This window comes from Mauremys mutica, chromosome 3 (assembly GCF_020497125.1).
Source record: "Mauremys mutica isolate MM-2020 ecotype Southern chromosome 3, ASM2049712v1, whole genome shotgun sequence".
In the NCBI taxonomy this organism is placed as follows: domain Eukaryota; kingdom Metazoa; phylum Chordata; order Testudines; family Geoemydidae; genus Mauremys; species Mauremys mutica.
The window spans coordinates 17,673,673-17,694,691 of record NC_059074.1 but is presented as its reverse complement, the minus strand read 5'-3'; the positions used below and the strand labels follow the sequence as shown (position 1 = coordinate 17,694,691).

Here is a 21,019-nt window from a genome sequence, read left to right as displayed (position 1 = left end):
TCACCTAGACATAAAACTATAAAGACATTAAAATGTAACAATTCTCTACATTTCAACATGCATTTGATCCAGCACCAGCCACTAGTAGTGGTTTCAAGTATCAGAGGGGTAGCCGTGTTAGTCTGGATCTGTAAAAGCAGCAAAGAATCCTGTGGCACCTTATAGACGTTTTGCAGCATGAGCTTTCGTGGGTGAATACCCACTTCGTCGGATGCAAGTCCGACGAAGTGGGTATTTGCATCCGACAAAGTAGTAGTGGTTTGTTTATATAATCAGCTGATCTGAGAGGACACGTTCATGACAGTCTGATTTTGTGCCATCAGAACTGATATATTTTTATTAAAATTAATGAACATTTTTAACTCTTTAATATGGCAAAATCTATATCAGTTAACAAAAAAAAATTATAAAGAGTCCTGTGGCACCTTAAAGACTAACAGATCCAGACTAACTCAGCTACCCCTCTGATAAAAAAAAGTATGTCTTTTACCAAATCACATTTCTTATTTGCTTAAATCTGCAGCTCTAAGCTGAGAGAGTGTGTCACATTTTGGTCCGATAGGGATGCGCATAAAATCAGGTTGTGAAACTTATCAAATGCCAAAAATTTAACAAGTGTTTAAATTTGAGGCCCACTTTGAGTTTGAGGCCAAGGCCAAATTGCTGTCTTGCCCCCCCCCACCATTGGCCCTGCTAATTAGAGAGATGAGGTGGGTGAGGTAATATCCTTTATAGGCGAATGGCCTTTCTGATAACAATCCCTGATATGAACAGACTTTCACAGCTCAGCCGAGCTTTACACCAACTGAAAGGGACAGAGAAAAGATGACAGGGTAAAATCAAAGTCAATAAGATTAGGCCCCAAATCCCCACCTCACCCTTGCCTTGTGACCCCCCCCATGGGCATATGGAGGGCTTTGTATTTTGAGGGTGGGTTCTCAGATCAGCCCAACTGCCAGTGGAGAGTTACCCAGCTGTTCACATCTGGCCAGAGCATCTGGAATCTTAGCTCCCAGCCCTGGAGGTGGGGGGGGGGGGTTTGCAGGGGAAAAACAGGTCTGGGGGCATCATGGAGGGTCTCTGGGTCACGACATGCCATCAAGGTTTACAAATGGGTCCTGAGCTCAAAAAGATTGGGAACCACTTTTCTAATGGCCCTTGCTGTCTTCTGTGTTTCAGAAGCCACCAGAACCCAACCTTGTCAGAGTAGGGTGTGTTTATGTAGCTAGGCTGCACATGTTGTAGAAAGTGAATCAACACAGTTATTTGGACTCCACTATGTCCATATGGTTCCTTCATATGAGTTTCCCCATATATAAAATGGGGATAGTGATACTGACTGCCTTTGTAAAACACTTTGAGAACTACCGATGAAAAGTGCTAGATAAGATCTAAGTGTTTCTTAAGCACAACAGAGACAATGGGTGCATCTAAAAAAAGTCATATGTCGCTGCCATAGGAAGTCACAAAAGTGTCATTGGTTTCAGGGTTTCAGCAGCACTGATGTCACATGTATTATATTCCCCTCCCCTACCTCTCCAACCCTGCTACTGTCCTTGCTGAACCTGTTTCTTGAATAAACACACGTCTCCAGGGCTGACCTTTTACCGACATTAAATTCTACCATACAAACGATATGCTCTGTTGGATCCAGCCTTCATTTAGCACTACAGCGGGTCAAAAAACAGGGGCAGAGAAAATGTTCGCAAACTTCATTCCCATTTTCAAACAAAAATGTCATTCAGATTTCAGCCAGTTCACACCTAGTGATATTCACACTTTCTGTCCAGTTCACACCTCGTGATATTCATACATGCACTGGGCAGCCGCATCCTCTCCTATCCTTGAGGGAAGCAGAGATATGTGACATTCACTCTGCAGAGCTCTCACTCTCCCCTCCTCACATGCCACACCCCCTGGCTTGAAGTGGTTTCCCTCATATGCAGGGTTTACAGTTCGATTCAATGGCTCTCAGCACCCCCATGATAGAAATTGTTTCAGCATCCCTGCAGGTGAGAGCAGAATTTGGCTCAAAGTCACTGCTACAAGGGGCTTTCAGTGTCAGAGCTAGATCCTACTCATGTGTGGTACAACACAGGGGTGCTGGAACAATTTGGTGGGGGAGGGTACTGAGAGCCATTGCACCGAACTGTAAACCGTGTATATCAAAAGTTCTCAAACTTTGGTACGTGGACCACCAGTGGTCTGTGAGCGCCATTTAGGTGGTCCGCAGATAGTTCCCTCTAAGGTGCACACCTGGGCAGCTGCACACGAGAGAATGAAGAGCCACCCACCTAATTAGTGGAGCTGCGCAGGTGTGGCTCCACTAATGAGGTGTCTGGACTCTGGAGAAGACGCACATGTAAGGTGAGGTGGTGGCCTTGGGGGGAATTGGGGGGTAGGTGGGAGGGGGCAGTGGGGAGAGAAGAGGGGGTGGAGGGAATTTGGGATGTGCAGGGCGGCAGCGGCCAGAGAAACAGGCGACTTTCCCCAGCTCCAGGGCTGTGGCTGCAGGGGTGAGACAGCCCTCCTTCCCAGCCTCAGCTCGGGGGGCTGCTGTGGCGGGGGGAGAGACCCCCCCACTCCTTCCCAGCCTCAGCTCGGGGGCTGCTGTGGCAGGGGAGAGACCCCCCGCCTTCCCAGCCTCAGCTCGGGGGCTGCTGTGGTGGGGGAGAGACTCCCCCCCCTTCTTCCCAGCCTCAGCTCGGGGGCTTCTGCGGTGGAGGAGAGACCCCCCCACTCCTTCCCAGCCCCAGCTCTGTGGCTGCTGTGGCAGGGGAGAGACCCCCCCCTTCTTCCCAGCCCCAGCTCGGGGGCTGCTGCAGTGGGGGAGAGACCCCCCCCTTCCCAGCCCCAGCTCGGGGGCTGCTGCGGTGGGGGAGAGGGGACATCCATCACATAAGAAAGGTAAGACTACTGATATTAAAATACGAGTTGTGTGCTTTTATCTGTAGGACAAAAAAAGTTAATTATTATTGTTTTTATACAGTGCTTTTATCCCAAGCGCGTTACAACAGTTAGCTAAGGGTACAAACAACATTTGGAAAGATCATGAAGTGGTCCACCAAGACCCTCCGCAATTTTCAACTGGTCCGTGGGGGGAAAAAAAAAAAGCGTGAGACCCACTGCTGCATAGGATGGAAACCACTTCAAGCCGGGGGGTGTGGCAGCACCGGCAGAGCCCTAGTCCCAGCACCTCTGCTCAGCTGCCCGGGTGCAAGGGGGGCTGGTGGATCCCTTGGGACGGTCTGTAAAACAGCCGCGGGGCTACAGCCGCGGCACAGAAATGAGCCCCAGCCGGGCTGTGGGTGCCTGAGTTCCTGCCCCCGGGGTGGGCGCGGTTACACAACCGCCTGTAAACACACGGCGGCCTCACGGCGAGGCCCGTCACTGGCGCTCCAGGCCCGGGGGGGGCCGCTGCCCGGGAGGAAAAGCTCCCGCTCTGGAAGGAGGGTGGCAAGTCCCGCCCTCCCGGGGCGAGCGCGGCAGAGCCCGACACACAGAGAAGCAGCAGCCGGCGAGCGCGTTGGCCGGCTCGGGGCGCCAGGACAGCGGCAGCCAGGAGAGCCTGGGGGCCGCCCCCGGGGACCCCTCGCAGGAGGTAAGGGGCGGGGGGGAAGGAAGACAAAGAGAAAAGTCCCGGAGGGAGGAGGCGGCCGGGGGGGTCTATAAGGGGCTCTGGGCTAAGCCCAGTGTTTCTAGCTGCCCTCGCTCCTCTGTCTCAGTCCAGCCTGCCCCACATCCCCCCTCTGCCCAGAGACTGAGTCTTGTGCCAGCCCCTTCCACCCAGACTATCGCCTCGCCTCCTCCTGCCACCCAGAGTGGCATGGCCCCCAGCTCCGATGCCCCCCCGAGACTGGCATTTCGCCCCCCTCCCCTGCACAGACTAGCATCTTGCTAAATCCCACAGGGCTAGTCCAGCAGACAAATCAAAAGCGTTTTGCAGCCTGATTCACCGGGGCTTCTCGGTTCAGTGTGCCACCATCTCCCCCCCAGCTACCCCCATTGTTTGTGCCCTACCTGCTGGGGGAGGGGGAGAGTCCTCCCTGTAGGACTGGGAGGGTGAATAGGTGGCATGGCTTGTATCTGGTGTATATACAGAGAGAGTTGGAGGAAGAGTGGATGAAGGCATCCCCGAGCCAGGGGAAACTACTTTGTTCTGGGGTGTATGAAGAGGGAGCGAGCCTGGGAATCCAGGGACTTTACATTGTCACCAAAACTTTGCACAAAGCAGCTTGTACCGTACCCTACATGGCACTGGCATGTGAGCAGTTTCCATGCAGTTGCTGAGGTAGAAACAGCGGCTACGGTGTCAGCTGGATTTACAGCAGTTATGATATTATTTGTAGTACCATAGTGCCTGTGAACATCACTCATGGATCAGGACCCCGTTGTGCTAGGCACTGTACAAACACAGATTGGAAGCTTGTCTTTTTGTTCTAAGTGTTAGACAAGAGACAGCAGAAGGATTAGTTTGAATCAATTAGTCTCATTACAGTTGGCATGGCAACGCCCATTTTTTCATGTTCTCGGTGTATATAGATCTTCCTACTGTATTTTCCACTGTGTGCATCCGATGAAGTGGGTTTTAGTCCATGAAAGCTTATGCCCAAATAAATGTTAGTCTCTAAGGTTCCACAAGTATTCCTCATTCTTTTAGTAGAAGGATGTAAATGGCTGGGGGTGGGGAACACAAGGAAACAATGAGACAATATTGGTCAGCATGATAGGCAGTGGTGTCAGCAGGTCAGCTGCCAAGCCATTGTCAGATTTAAATAGACATCACGGCAAAAGAGAGTTTTAAGGAGCAATTTGAAGGAGGGTAATGACGTAGTTTTATGGCTGTGGTGGCAGATCCTCAGCAGAGCTAGGCTGATTTACAGCAGCTCAGAATCTGGCCCTCTGTTGTGTCTTATTAACATTGAAACAGTGGACCATGTGAGGGTAAGCAGAAGATGCATTATTATGATTGTTCTTTATTCCCATCAGTGCCTGGAACGTGGGCTACAAGGCTCCCAAAGCAGAAAGAAGTTGTAAGAGTTATTTAGAACACATCATTTGGGCCTATTAGCATCATCTGTGTTGGAAAGTTAGTCATTAAACAAGCAGAAGAGTCAACAGCTATTTTATACTATATTATTATTCAGTTTTGTGAGGGGTGAAGAGTTTGCCATTCTGCCCCAAGGCAAAGAGCGGGGTCACTAGGTACCATGCATAAGGTGCCTTAGAAATACTAGAGTCAATGTGTTAGATTAGATCGGTATCTCGCCAGCCTTTCTACAAGCTGCCAGTTGGGTATTTTTCTATTAAAGACCAAGAGGCATTAATGTAAGGAACACTTGTGCCACAGGAGGAGTTATATTTTGCTACAACTGTAAAGAAAGGGTGAGGGGCAGAAACTGCTTCCGAGGGGCAGAAAGATGCTTTCCAAGTAAATGCTCCCAACTGGGAGTTACACGTTTAATTCCTGGATTTGGCAAAGATCTACAGTATGACCCTGGGCAAGTCACCGCCTTTCAGAGCCCCATTTTCCCATCTGTACAATGGGGATACCATTACTTCTTTGCTTTTCCTTGTGGAGTTTGATGCTACAGTGATGGCAGCTAAAGACGTACTCAGGCTTAATTTAGTCACTTTGTGTAAGATGCTTTCAAACTTCAGCTAGAAGTTGCTATAGAAGTGCAAAGACTTATCGTTTACCAGACTTGGTGCCCAGAGCAGCCCTTTCGTATTTCACTCAGTTGTGCATGGTCCCTGCAGTACGAAAGCCTTTGGCTTAAGGACATTTTTTGTCCTCAGGCTCCCTCAGTCTGATTCACCCACTCATCCATTAGTAAATATTTAATCTGACTCAACTCCTCCTCCCCCTCAGCCTTCCTAATAACACAACATGCTGAGCAGAGGTTATAGACAGGGCCAAGGTCAGAAAAACTGACAGAGTTTGATTAAAGAGATTAACTTTCCAGTCCTACCACCATAAAGTGTGAGAAGTTTCCATTTACTGGGGGGTGGGTGGGAGATGGGGCTGCTCACAAATTAATTTGCATGGATGTCAGTTACCTTAGCCCCACATTTACCTTTCTCTTTCATATATGCAATCTTAACTCAGCACCGACATTAGCAGTGCTGACTCATGCCGTGCTGTAATAAAGTTTGGCATGCATTCTTATACGCTGTTTCAGAATGAAATTCTTGTTTCCAGCTTCCTTCACTGAGGCTTTTTGCATCCTCCATTTGAGGTGGGTCATACACTTTAAAGATCTCAGGAACTGGGGAACTCATTCATTTGTGTAACAGACTTTGGAGCAAGTTAATGTCATGCATGGGCCCGTCCCAGTATTGCACCACTGCAGCCTGTGTTTATAAACTTCCTTGTGGTCAGGGTCACTCACTGACACTGATGACTGTCCATAACAAACTGAGTAGCTCACATACATCATAAAAACAAACAGGCCAGGGAGCATCTAAAGATAATCATCTAGGGCCTGATCCTGCCGCTCTGACATAGATGTAATTCTCACTGGAACCTAGGGGAGTTTTACATAGGAGAGAACTACAAGATGAAGCCTTAAGTGGCCAAGTGAGGCCAGACCCTCAGCTGATTCACTCTAGCTTTGAATCTAGCCCTGGGGAGTTTAGAAATGAAGAGTTACCTTTCTATATGTCTTGAGTACATAAAGGAGAGGCCTCCCTGACTTCTCTCTGCTCCTTTCCCAGGGGCTCTTGTGACCATTTCCCTGAGGCCCTCCATATGGGTGGGGAGTGGTTTGCCACCAGTGAAATTGCAGGAGTGGTTAACATGGAAAATTATGTGATAAGCAGCACTCTGGTTCCTCCTGTGTCTCATGCCAATTGACATTCCTTCCCTGCTATTCCCCAGCTCTCTCCTTTCTGCACTTACTCCACTAATTCCTCTTCTTGCCTGATGCTCTGCTGCATGGCATTTAGCTGCAGACACGTTGCTCTATATTATACAGCTGTACACTCACTATTCCTCCTAACTTCAGGCCCACATGTAATGGAGGGGATTACATGTTTGCAACAGAGCATTAAACTAGGAGAAGCCTATAACAAAGTGTCACTTCAGTCAAACATTGCCAAAGAAAGGCTCCTGCCAGCATAATGCAAAGTCTAGCACAGTGGGTGTCAAACTTTTTTCCTGGTGACCCCTTTCACATTGCAAGCCTCCGAGTATGACCCCCCTAATAAATTAAACACACTTTTTAGTGCATTTAACACCATTATAAATGCTGGAGGCAAGTGGGATTTGGGGTGGAGGTTGACAGCTCACGGCCCCCCATGTAATGACCATGCGATCCCCTGAGGGGTCCCAACCCCCAGTTTGAGAACCCCTGGTCTAGCACCTTTGAACACACTGAAAGGAAGCGCTGATCAAATCAAGGTGGTGGTTGGTTTGTTTTTTTTGCTCACTAATTTCCTTTAACTACATATCTCTTCCTCTGCAGTGCCACAAACTTACTCTCCTTTTATTTAAGTGTCAACATGATTGGTTCACATACAGAAAACCCTTGCAAACAGTGCTTGAAGTTTACTGGTTTGTTACCATTTCCCTTGACTAGTAACTGATATTTTGGTATGTTGCTGTTGTGCATAGTGGGTTTTTTTTGTTTGTTTGTTTGTTTTTTTGAGGGGCCGGGTTGGAGCTAGAAGACATTCTCCATCACACATTTATATAGTGCAGTTTTTGGCCTATGCCCATACATATGATCCAAAGAAGAGTTAGAGTTGGGGGCTCATCTACCTTCAGATACGTAATGTGCGAAATGTATGCCCTGAGCACAGGCAGATAAGTGGCAGGATATCCTGAAACAAAGTTTGGGGCCTTTACTTTCTGAAGCAGCTGCTAAGGGACCAGAGTACCATTCCCACATAACACTCAGTCTTTCTGGGAAAACCAGTTAGAAATAATTGCACCTCAGATTAATTTAACTGGCTACAACATTGGGGAGTTAGTCTCCCTGCTTCAGTTTCTCCATCTATAAAATAGGATTAATAAATAACACATTTGCAGGAGTGCTTAGAATAAAGGTACAAAGAAGTAGTAGGATGATAATGAAACAGACTGGTGCCCACAAATGCCATCAAAGCATTTCCAGTCCCCCATTTTATTACTAACTCAGCCACAGAAAGGTGTTGTAAGATGACATAAGGGTTTTTTTCTGTGGGATTCAGGCTGATTGAGAAGCTCCTCCCAACCTACTGTGACCACTGAAGTACCACATCATCTTTCAGTGCCCCTCAGATAGACACCTACAATTCTCCAGGGCATCACCAGGAGTTGCTCGGGTAGACCTTGTAGCACAGGGATAGGCAACCTATAGCACAGGTGCCAAAGGTGGCACACAAGCTGATTTTCAGTGGCACTCACACTGCCTGGGTCCTGGCCACCTGTCCGGGGGGCTCTGCATTTTAATTTAATTTTAAATGAAGCTTCTTAAACATTTTAAAAACCTTACTTTACATACAACAATAGTTTAGTTATATATTATAGACTTATAGAAAGAGACCTTCTAAAACATTAAAATGTATTACTGGCATGTGAAACCTTAAATTAGAGTGAATAAATGAAGACTCGGCCCACCCACTTCTGAAAGGTTGCCGACACCTGTTATAGCACAGTTGCGCCATTCCACCTATAAGTAGGGTTCTGGCAACTACAGCTCCCTGCCACCAAGAAGAGAAAGGGTGATTCATCAGCACCAAATGAATGGGTGTTTCTGAACAAACCTCAGTCATGCACACTCAGGCCTTCTATGTTTGAGGCAGGGAGGTCCTCAAGATTCACTGGACCCTTTTCTTTGTACTAGAAAGGAGGGGTTAGCTCCAGTTGAGCAACAGAAGACAACAGAGCACTAGAGCAATGGTATAATTAGTGATATGCAGCTAAATGTGAACTGCAAGTATATGTTGTTTTTTTTTAAATCCCCCAAATACATTTGTAAAGTGTGATCAGAGCTGCATTTTAACCACGCTGGAGACGTACAAAATCCAGACTGTTTGGTCTCTCAGCCAGAGGGACAACACAATTCCTACCATATAAAGGGCTTTGGAAGACCAATTCCTTCCTAAGTTTTAGTTCCCTGTTTACAATAATCACAACAGTCATTCACCGTGGGAGAGATTTTTCAGTTTCTTAGGGAAGTACTTTAGTTAAAGCAGATTATTATACTTTCAACAGTTTCCTAATCTCCCCACCTCTGTTGGAATCCTAAAAATACACATTTTTCACTTAAGGATTTTAAAAAAATTTGTTTTACTAATATCTTGATTAAAATGGAAAGAAGTTTGAAAATCTAGTTTGCTCCCTTGCCATTTATGATAGTTTATTTAAATTAGTGCACACACTGCAGGTGCAGGTACACACACACACACTTCTGCAAATTGAAATTGGCATCCATTTAACTCTCTGTGGTTTCATTGTAAACTTCTGTTTTTACAACCATCCAGAAGGAAGATAAAGAATAGAGTCTGCTGGCACATTTAATGATATGTATGAAATTTCAAAGAAAGACTTACAATTATTATGTCTAAAACCACATGTGCCCTTTTCTAGCATGGCTACAGTTTCACTTATTAATTTTGGTTTGCTCAGTTCCCCTCTGAGAAAGAAAAATTTAACTAGGCAGTTCATAGCAGATTTCAAAGCAGATTTAAGACTAGAATTATTGTCAACAGTTTTACTCATTTCAATGTCCAGTTTAACCATCAGTTTGCAACATTCATAAGTCAGTGGTGTAAAAATGAGAGCTTTTGGTTCAACTCTGGAGCTTACTGGGTATGTGGATATATCAAAGATACTCAACTCATAGTTAAAAACAACGAGGCGTCCTTGTGGCACCTTAGAGACTAACAAATTTATTTGGGCATAAGCTTTTGTGGGCTAGAACCCACTTCATCAGATGCATAGAGTGGAAAATACAGTAGCAGGTATATATACGTAGTACATGAAAAGATAGGAGTTGCCTTAACAAGTGGGAGGTCAGTCTAACAAGACAATTCAATTAACAGTAGAATACCAAGGGAGGAAAAATCAGTTTTGTAGTGAAACAATCTTCCACACAAATTTCCTCATGGCTGGACTTTACAAAAACTAGACAAGCCATTTACAACACACACTTTGCTTCTCTCCAGAGGAAAAAGGACATTAAAACTATCTAAGCTCCTACATGCCACAAGGGGCCACAACAGTGGTTCTCTTAACTCACTCAACAATATTGTTAATCTATCCAGCTATACTCCTAGCCCAGCAGAAGAGTCTATCCTATCTCAGGGCCTCTCTTTCTCCCTCTCCCCGCCCCCCAAACATGATACAGTTCTGCAGTGACCTAGAAACCTACTTTCGACGTCTCCGACTCAAGGAATATTTCCAACACACCACTGAACAGCACACTGACCCACAGAAATCTTCCTACCAACGCTACAAAAAGAAGGATTCTGCGTGGACTCCTCCTGAAGGTCTAAACAACAGACCGGACTTCTACATAGAGTGCTTCCGCCAATGTGCACGGGCTGAAATTGTGGAAAAGCAGCATCACTTGCCCTATAACCTCAGCCGTGCAGAACACAACGCCATCCACAGCCTCAGAAACAACTCTGATATAAAAAAGGCTGACAAAGGAGGCGCTTTAGTCATCATGAATAGGTCGGAATATGAACAAGAGGCTTCTAGACAACTCTCTGACACCACACATTCTACAGGCCATTACCCGTGGACCCCACTGAGGATTATCAAAAGAAACTACATCATCTGCTTAAAAAACTCACTGAAGATGCTCAGGAACAAATCTACACTGACACACCCCTAGAATACACCTGGTTGGGGCTCTATCTGCTACCCAAAATCCATAAACCTGGGAATCCTGGACGCCTCTTCATCTCAGGCACTGGCACTCTGACAGCAGGATTATCTGACTACATAGACTCTCTCCTCAGGCCCTACGCTACCAGCACTCCCAGCTATCTTCGAGAAACCACTGACTTCCTGAGGAAGCTACAATCCATCAGTGATCTTCCAGAAAACAACATCCTGGCCACTATGGATGCAGAAGCTCACTGCACTAACGTTCCACACAAAGATGGACTACAAGCAGGAATAGCATCCCCGATAATGTCACAATAAACCTGGTGGCTGAACTTTGTGACTTTGTCCTCACCCACAACCATTTCAGATTTGGGGACAATTTATACCTTCAAGTCAGCGGGACTGCTGTGGGTACCCACATGGCTCCACAGTATGACAACATTTTTATGGCTGACTTAGAACAACGCTTCCTCAGCTCTCATCTCCTAATGCCTCTACTCTACTTGCACTACATTGATGACACCTTCATCTTGACCCATGGGAAGGAGGCCCATAAGGAATTCCACCAGTATTTCAATAATTTCCACCCCACCATCAACCTCAGCCTGGACCAGTCCACACAAGAGATCCACTTCCTAGACACTAGAGTGCTAATAAGTGATGGTCACAAACACCACTGTGACGTTGCACCCCAGAAGGCTTTATGGACATATGCTTATGAATGTATATATGACATAACTGGAATATGTTTTATGCTACATATGCCATGTAACAAGTCTCTGTAAAGGTTATGATCTACTCAATCTATTCATCCTATTTGTATACTTGTAACATTTTTGTATTCAAAGTTATGAATATTGGCTGTGTACTTGCTTGATATTTAATTAGCCTTAGTAAAGCATTTGGTCAGCTTCTTGAGAAAGGAATGTGCAAATTAAGTGTTCAGTCAAGAAACTCTTAATGAACAATGGATCTTGGAAGGCTCCAATCCACATAAGAAACCTTCCTGGAGCCATTCAAGATTGCATGTGGGCAATGGCTGCTGCCTGTAAAAACTGTGTCATGCATGGACATGTGACTTGCCCATGTGACTTCAAAACTCCATCTTAGAGCTGGACTTTGCATAGGAGAGATGAGGGGGCCTCCACTCACAAGAGAAAGTCTATTTAAGCCTGAGAGAGACCCCTCCCATTGTGGTCTTCAGCTGACTCAAGAGACAGCCTCTCCACCCCAAAGGATACCTGAAAGAAACTGGAACAAGGGACAGCAACCACAGAGGGTGTGATTGCTGGACCCAGAGTAGAAGGAGACTAGTCTGTAAAAGGAAGCTTATTGGTACACCTCTGAGGGTGAGGTTTTATCTGTATTCAGTTTTCTCACTGTATTAGGCATAGACTTGCATGTTTTATTTTACTTGGTAATTCACTTTGTTCTGTCTGTTACTACTTAGAACCACTTAAATCCTACTTTCTGTATTTAATAAAATCACTTTTTACATATTACTGTATTTAACCCAGAGTATGCATAATTAAAACAGCTGTGCATCTCTCTCTATCAGTGTTATAAAGGGCAAGCAATTTAGGAGTTTACAGGGTAAAACGGATTTATTTGGGGTTTGGACCCCATTGGGAGTTGGGAATCTGAGTGTTAAAGACAGGGACACTTCTTAAGCTGCTTTCAATTAAGCTTGCAGTTTGTGGGATGTGATTCAGACCTGGGTCTGTGTTTGTGGCTGGCAAGTGTGTCTGACACAGCCAGGCAAGGCTCTGGAGTCCCAAGCTGTCAGGGGAAGCAGCCGCAGAAGCAGTCTTGGTACATCAGTTGGCAGCCCCAAGGGGATTTCTGTGATCCAACCCATCACAGTCACCACCCTATACTGGAAACCTACTGACCACTATACTTATCTACATCCTCCAGCTTTCATCCAGGCCACATCACATGATCCGTTGTCTACAGCCAAGCTCTAAGATACAACTGAGTTTGCTCCAATCTCTCAGAGACAAACACCTTCAGGATCTCTATCCAGCGTTCTTAAAACCATGATACCCACCTGGTGAAGTTAAGAAACAGAGTGACAGAGCCAGGACGGTACCCAGAAGTCACCTACTACAGGACAGGCCCAACAAAGAAAGTAACAGAACGCCACTAGCCGTCACCTACAGCCCCCAACTAAAACCCCTCTAGCTCATCATCAAGGATCCACAGCCTATCCTGAAGGATGATCCCTCACTCTCACAGACATTAGGAGACAGGCTAGTCCTTGCTTACAGACAGCCCCCCAATCTGAAGCAAATACTCACCAGCAGCTACACACCACACAACAAAAACATTAACCCAGGAACCAAACCCTGCTACAAACCCCGGTGCCAACTCTGTCCACATATCTATTCAAGGGACACCATCATAGGACCTAACCACATCATCAGGGTCTTGTTCACCTGCACATCTACCAATGTGATATATGTCATCATGTGCCAGCAATGCCCCCCTGCCATGTACATTGTCCAAACCGGACAGTCTCTACGCCAAAGAATAAATGGACACAAATCTGACATCAGGAATTAAAACCAGTAGGAGAACACGTCAACCTCCCTGAATACTCAATAGCAGATTTTAAAGTGGCAATTCAACAAAAAAACCCTTCAAAAACAGACTAACATGAAACTGCAGAAATAGAATTAATTTGCAAACTGGACACCATCAAGTTAGGCCAGAATAAAGAGTGGGAGTGGATGGTCATTACAAAAACTGGCCTTCCCATACTAATTCCCCCCTACTGTTACTCACACCTTCTTGTCAACTATTTGAAATGGGCCACCCTCATTACCACTACAAAAGTGATTTTTCCTTCCTTAGTATTCCACTGTTAATTGAATTGTCTCATTAGACTGATCCCCCACTTGGTAAAGCAACTCCCATCTTTTCACGTACTGTGTGTGAATACACACACACACACACACACCCCTGCTACTGTATTTTCCACTCCATGCATCTGATGAAGTGGGTTCTAGCCCACAAAAGCTTATGCCCAAACAAATGTGTTAGTCTCTAAGGTGCCAAAGGACTTGTTTTTGCGAATACAGACTAACACGGCTACCACTCTGAAACCTGTCAACTCATAGTGCTTCTAAAGTCAAACGTCTCTTCAATCACCAGTTAGAATCTTTACTAAAAGGTTATGGAGGGTTGTTTTTTCATTATTTTTAAGTCTGTGCCTTAACCCATAGGACAATGAGCACGTGTTCATCCTCACCACTTGGGCCTGAGGGATTTTGTGCCGTGTCTGTCTTCTCCTTGTCAAAGGGTCCCTAATGTCCTTCTTCCTGAGGAGCTGCTTCTCCTGCTGGCAGTCCGGCTGAGGCACTTACATGTGCTGTGAATGCTCTGTAATAGTAATGCACATCAACTCCCCAGTTGGCAGCAGGCTCCTGGAAGTAGCTGGGAACCTGAAGCAAAAGGGGATGGTGCATGACAGAGTGAGGGTAGGATGTGGAAGGTTCCTAAAAAACCCAGACGTGATAGCAGGTGAGAAGAAGGGACTTAGAGCAGGCATTAAACCAGACCCAGTTCCTTCCTATCTAAACATCCCCACATCAGCAGCAAGAAACCCTGGACGTTCATTAGCCAGACCCTGTGTAACATACGGAGAGCAGGTAACTTTCAAAGGGTTAAAACAGCAAAATCAGGAGAGTTCCTCTCTCTGTCAGAGTCCTGGCACCACATCACTGTATAACATCAGGAGAGCACACAGCCATGAAACTAACAGCATTTTAGCATGTTAGTGCTGAACAGAGATAGGGGGGGGGCATATCATTAGTCCAACTCCATACACTGTCTCCTTGCCTGCTTGGTAGGCAAAAAATAGATCACAACCTTGCTATTTATGCATTGCTTTACATGCTTTGCTCCTTTTTCTCAAACTCTATGCCACCAGTATACTAGTATCGCTGAAGGATAGCTGCTTCAGTAAAGGAAAAGTTTAAAATTCCATCATGGCCTAAAGCAGAGGTGGGAAATTACGGCCCATGGGCCAGACTGTCCTGTCCAGCCCCTGAGCTCCCAGCTGCTCACCCACTGTCCTCCCCCCTCCCACAGCCACGCAGGCAGTGCTCTGGGTGGCGGAGCTGTGCGCTCCTGCCAAGCAGAGTGGCAGCATGTCTGTCTCCAGCCAGCGCAGCAGCCAGACATGCTGCTCTACTCAGCATGGTAAGGGGTGGGAGGGTCCCAGGGGGTGGGGTGGGCAGTCAGGGGACAGTTGAATGGGCGAAGGTTCTGCGGGGGTGGGGGGGAGGGAGTGTTGGATAGGCGTAGGGTCCCAGGAGCAGGGGTGTGGATAGGGTCGGGGCAGTCAGGGGACTGGGAGCAGGGGGTTGGATAGGTGGTGAGGTCCCAGGGGTTGGGGGGGGAGGGGGCAGTTAGGGGACAAGGAGCAGGGGATGTTGGATAGGTGGTGAGGTCCCAGGGGTTGGGGGGGGAGGGGGCAGTTAGGGGACAAGGAGCAGGGGATGTTGGATGGGTTGGGGGTTCTGAGGGGGGCAGTCAGGGGATGGGGGCCAGGCTGTTTGGGGAGGCACAGCCTTTCCTACCCAGCACTCCATCCAGTTTTGCAACCCCAATGTGGCCAAAAAGTTTGTTCACCCCGGCATAAAGTATTAATGACCCAAAGTTTTCCTGGGCAACTACCCATTCACCTCTTTTTAACATGGTTAGCTTTAAGATTTTCAAAGCACTTTTCAGTTTGTTTAGGGTTTTTTTTGTTTTTGTTTTGTTTTAAAGGTGTTAGTGCCATCCTAGATAAGATATTTTCTCAAAATTATGAATGACTTACATTCTGGTTGGCAGAAAAATAGTTACATCCATACTACTAGAATATATATTGTATTTTATGTATTTCTCTTTTAATAACTCCCCTTTTAACATTAAAGGGACAGCAGCTTTAAAACAAAACCAAATTAAAAAAAAAATACACAGTAGCACCTACCTGTGCTACAGTTGGATAAAAGGAAAAATATATTTCCCGTCAGTTTCATGTTGTGGATTTAACAGCATGACAACTGAAGACAACTTTATAGTTTCCTCTGTATAGTTGGTTTCCTTTAGTCTTTAAGCTATTTAAGGTTATAAACCACAAAAATGGTCAGGGAGTGCAAGGTGAAGATACTTTTAACTCTATTTGAAATTCACTAGATTGCAACTTGGTATAGTGTGAGTGGCTTTCACTCTGCCACCTGCTTTTAAAGTACACTTTTGTTCAGATGGATTCCCATCACCATCTGTTGATGCACTAACCCCTATCAGCAGAAAGCTAAACCTAAACTCAGCTTTACAACCATGCCAATATTGAAGAATTGCAACTCAAGTGCCTCAACAACGATAGCACTATGTTGCCAGTATTCCACTCTAATCCCATGATCCATGTGTGATACTTACATTGCAAGTGACCTGAGTTCAATTCCCTGCTCTGTAACAGACAGAAGTTAGGAAAGACCCTTAGTCCTTCTGTGCCTCAGTTTCTCTTCTGTAAAATGGGTATGCTCGTACTTCCCCCACCTTGCTGTAGTGCTGTGAGGATAAAGATGCCCAGACACTACATTAATGGACATGTAAGTGCCTTAGGCCTGGTCTACACGGGGGGGGGGGGAATCAATCTATGTGAATAATATAGCTGAAGTCAACGTACTTAGATCGACTTACTGTGGTGTCTTCACTGCGGTGAGTCGACTGCTGCCACTCCTGTCGACTCTGACTGCACCTCTCGCCGAGCTGGAGTACAGGAGTCAACGGGAAAGCGCTTGGGGGGGGGGGGGAGAAGTCGATTTATCGTGTCTAGTCTACACGCGATAAATCAACCCCTACTGGATTGATCACTGCCCGCCGATCCGGCGGCTAGTGTAGACATACCCTTAGACAGGTCACAAGCATGCACATTATTCACTCTAAGACCTTATCCACACTAGAAAGGATCTGCTGGTATAGTTCTACTTCCTAGTAACAAGGCCAGTTCCTACCAGTTCCCCAAACAAAATAAGCTATACCAGCAAAAGCCCTTGGTTGTCTGCATAGTTATGTCCAATATTTTTTCCCTCCACACTGCTAAATGACACAAATACACCAGCAAAACTCTTCAGTGTAAAAAAGGCCTTCAGAAGATTTAGCTTTCTGAGCTCCTTGGGGCAAAATGCCTAGCACATAAGTAGCACTACCATAAACAATAAATCTGCAAGATGTAACATAACTATGCAGAAAAACCATGAACAATAAAGACAACAGGAAATACACTTGTGACCATTATGAAGACAGAACTAGGCCAGGTGCCTGAAAATCCACAGACAAATTAATAATGAACCATTTAAAATTTAGTTTAGTTTAAGTTATTGGTGAAGTGCCTGTTTCAGTTCAAAAGTGAAATAGGAACATATTCAATTTTATTACTCTAGGGCAGGGAAAAAAAAAGACTACAGGGAAAGACAGCTCAGCTCTTGCTTTAAAGAAATCAAATGAATGTTCTAAGAAAAGTAATTTCAGCTTTATTAAACATGTGAGACAGTCATGAGGACTGTTTTAGGTATTGCTGCAGATTACAATGTTAGCATAACTAGCAAAGTTTAATTCTGAAAACAGAACTATCCCTGTTGATTTATTTTTGAAAGAGAGTGACTATTGTTGAGAGAGAAACTCTAGTATAAAACCTGTATCTGTTCCACCATCACGTTTGAGCAACAGCATTTAAATCTTCAGTCACCCTCTACATTGTTTTCCTGGCCAGGAGAGCATTTGTTCATCAGTCCCTTCTAGATACCCCTTTGATGGTGACAACAGAACACCACCGTTCTGTCTGTTCTGCTAATGGTCTTTGCAGCAGGAGGGTACAATGTTACAGAGGAGGCAGAGGCTTGGGGACAGTGACTTACAGCCCACCTGGCCAGAAGTCCCTTCACAGGGAGGTGGGTGTTACTGGCCTCAGCCCACCTGGCCAGGATCCCCTCACAGGGAGGTGTTCGGAAGCAGGCATGGTAGCACAAGTGAGCCAAGAGTCCTTTGCAGAGGCGGTGAGTGGTATCAGACAAGGCCCATCTGGGCCAGGAATCCCTTTGCAGGGGGAGGTGGTACACAGAATAACTGGGTCTGGGCAGCACATGCAGGCCAAGGCCAAGCCCCACTCTCCGCGGCATGGAGAGGCAGCATATCTGGGTCCAGAGTCTCCTCCCAGGCTGGTGGGATGGATGAGCCTAGCAGGCCAGGTCGAAGTCATCCCTCTCCTGGTTGTAGTTCAGCACGTGCTGGCGGATGCGGGAGGAGTCGGTCCAGGTGATGAAATCCTCCATGGCCCGGGTCACCAGGCAGGCGGGGTCGGTCACCACCTCGGGCCCCACCCGCACGTGTCCCTGCTCGATGAAGGTGATGGCGTCGCGCAGCTTCTGGGCCATGCGGAGCCGGAGCAGCAGGCAGGGCAGGCGGCGGCGGCAGAAGGAGCTGGCCGAGACCCGCTCGCACTGCTCCAGCGAGTGCTTGGAGCTCACCAGCCCCAGCCCGTGGAGCTTCTCCAGCAGCGCGGCGGTGCAGCGGGCCCGGAAGGCGGCGTGGGCCTCGCCCAGGTCGCGGATGCGGCGCGCCAGCTCCCGCACGGCCCGGCTCAGCTGGTTGTAGCGGGTGTAGTCCTCCCGCCGCTGCAGGCGGTAGCGCCGCAGCACCCGCAGCTCGGCCAGGTTCCCCGAGGCCGCCTCCCAGCTCACCAGGTCCAGCCGCTTCAGCAGCTTCTGCTCGTGGAACTTCAGCTTCCGCACCATCCTGCCGCGGGCAGCCGGGCGCGGGAGCCGGCGGGACCGAGCCGGGCGCGGGAGCCGGGCGCTGGCGGGACCGAGGCGGGCGGGGAGCCGGGCGCTGAAGCCGGCGGGACCGAGGCTGGCCCGGTGCCGGGCGCTGGAGGCGGCGGGACCGAGCCGGGCGCGGAGCCGGGCGCTAGAGGCGGCGGGACCGAGCCGGGCGCGGGGAGCCGGGCGCTGGCGGGACCGAGGCGGGCGGGGAGCCGGGCGCGGGAGCCGGCGGGACTAAGGCTGGGCCGGGACCGCGGGCAGCCGGGCGCTGGCGGGACCGAGGCTGGCCCGGTGCTGGGCGCTGGAGCCGGCGGGACTGAGGCGGGCGCGGGGAGCCGGGCGCTGGAGGCGGCGGGACCGAGGCTGGCCCACGGGAACTGCCTGTCACGTGCTGCCGCCGGCCCGTAGGACAGCGACCACGGGCGGTGGAAACCGGAAGTTCCGCCTCGCCCGCTGCCCTTTGCTCTCATTGGCCGGCAGGAGGGGCAGCCCGCCAGTCACATTTTTGATGGGAGGGGGGGGGAAGTGGCGGACTGGGAAGTGGTGCATGATGGGATACAGAGGGACTAGGAGCAAGTGGCTGCGGGGCGGGTGGGGTCTCTCGTGAGGTGGGTTCATGCTGCGCTCGGGCAGCACGAGGCAGGCGCGCGGGGGCGGGGCGGGAGGCCTGGGGCTGCCCGGCCGGAACGGGGCGCAGGGGAGCCCGGGGAGCCGAGGCTCGGGCAGGGGTCACAGCCCCGGCTGTGCTGGGGGCGCCCGGCTCAGAGCCCTCTCCTGCCTCCCCTTCCGTCCGGGAGCCCGCGCGCCAGCGCCGCCAGCCCCGCTCGCTTCTCCCCTCCCAGCGCCAGCCGCCGCTACCTCCTGCACAGCTTGGTGCTCTGCGGTGCCTGCCCGCTGGAACCGCCTTGCGGGGTCTCCCTGCCTCCTCCAGGCTGAATCCCTCCTGCAAGCGCCTGGCTTCTCCCTCGCCTACCCCTGACTCTCGTCCTCTGCTTAACTTTGCATTTTGGGATAAAGTTCATGGCAGTGGGTCTAGTATCTAACATGTCTTATTTCAGAGTAGCAGCCGTGTTAGTCTGTATCCGCAAAAAGAACAGGAGTACTTGTGGCACCTTAGAGACTAACAAATTTATTTCAGCATAAGCTTTCGTGAGCTGCAGCTCACTTCTTCGGATGCATAGAATGGAACACACAGACAGGAGAAATTTATACATACAGAGAACATGAAATGGTGGAAGTATGCATACCAACAGGAAAAGTCTAATCAATTGAGATGAGCTATCGTCAGCAGCAGGAAAAAAACTTTTTGAAGTGATAATTAAGATGGCCCATAGAAGGTGTGAGGAGAACTTAACATAGGGAAATAGATTCAATTAGTGTAATACACCAACCATTCCCAGTCTCTGTTTAGGCCACAGTTAATTGTGTCTAGTTTGCATATTAATTCAAGTTCAGCAGTTTCTCTTTGGAGTCTGTTTTTGAAGTTTTTTTGTTGCAAAATTGCCACCTTCAAGTCTGTCACTGAGTGGTTAGAGAGGTTGAAGTGTTCTCCCACTGGTTTTTGAATGTTATGATTCCTGATGTCAGATTTGTGTCCATTTATTCTTTTACGTAGAGAATGTCTTATGACATCAGTAGTGGTTACTTTCCCCAGAGCCCTTTAGAACCTCAAGAACAGCATTTACGTAGCCACCCAAGTGTAGACAATTGCATGTTAAAGGCAAAAGGCACTCCCACCACCCTGAAAACATGGTTAAAAGAACATAGGGCTTGGCTACACTTACAAATTTGCAGCGCTGCAGCAGGGTGTGAAAACACACCCTCTGCAGCGCTGCAAATTGCGGCGCTACAAAGCGCCAGTGTAGTCAAAGCCCCAGCGCTGGGAGCCGCGCTCCCAGCGCTGTCCGTTATTCCCCACAGGGAAGTGGAGTACGGACAGCGCTGGGAGAAAACTCTCCCAGCGCTGGTGCTTTGATTACACTTAGCGCTTCAAAGCGCTGCCGCGGCAGCGCTTTGAAATGCAAGTGTAGCCAAAGCCATAGGGTGTTTTGCAAGATCATAGCAAGTTACAGGACCCACTGTTCAGCTAGTATGGTATCAAGAAACATTTAACAGAATTCAAGCACAGAAAAACACGTCTTAACCAACAAAATTAAGAGATTCAAAATACAAGTGTCTTCACTAAGGTTGGCTTTCAGTTTTCTGAATGATATTTGTTTGGCACAAATAATTTGAATATTGCAATCAACGTGTCCTGGTTTATTTTTTGCTATCCTGCTTCCTTTTATGTTTAGGGGTACATATGTCTTTTGTGACTGAAGTAGCTTTTTTACTGCGTCTTAAGTATAACAGTTTAAAGAGTCTCAGTGTCTATAAGAGAACT

At 47.9% G+C, this 21,019-nt stretch overlaps 2 protein-coding genes across 3 annotated transcripts in view; one reads left to right on the top strand and one right to left on the bottom strand.

Annotated features, from left to right (window-relative positions):
• Positions 1-3,032: 3,032 nt before the first annotated feature.
• PLA2G7 (phospholipase A2 group VII) overlaps positions 3,033-21,019 on the top strand; it is a 37,381-nt gene continuing 19,394 nt past the window's right edge. Inside the window, exon 1 of one of the 2 annotated variants that reach the window (XM_045010388.1) lies at positions 3,033-3,601. In XM_045010388.1, the coding sequence (XP_044866323.1) occupies positions 3,052-3,601 (550 nt within the window). In that variant the 5' untranslated portion in view covers positions 3,033-3,051. The remainder of the gene's footprint in view (positions 3,602-21,019) is intronic. The other variant, XM_045010389.1, reaches the window with a different exon arrangement.
• IMP3 (IMP U3 small nucleolar ribonucleoprotein 3) lies at positions 17,330-18,753 on the bottom strand. Its single transcript, XM_045010391.1, has one exon. The coding sequence runs from the start codon at positions 18,607-18,609 to the stop codon at positions 18,052-18,054; it is 558 nt and encodes a 185-aa protein (XP_044866326.1). The 5' UTR covers positions 18,610-18,753; the 3' UTR covers positions 17,330-18,051.

What these genes read in the sequence shown, in the direction of transcription:
- IMP3 (XM_045010391.1), bottom strand. Translation starts at nt 18,609, where the DNA reads ATGGTGCGGAAGCTGAAGTTCCACGAGCAGAAGCTGCTGAAGCGGCTG.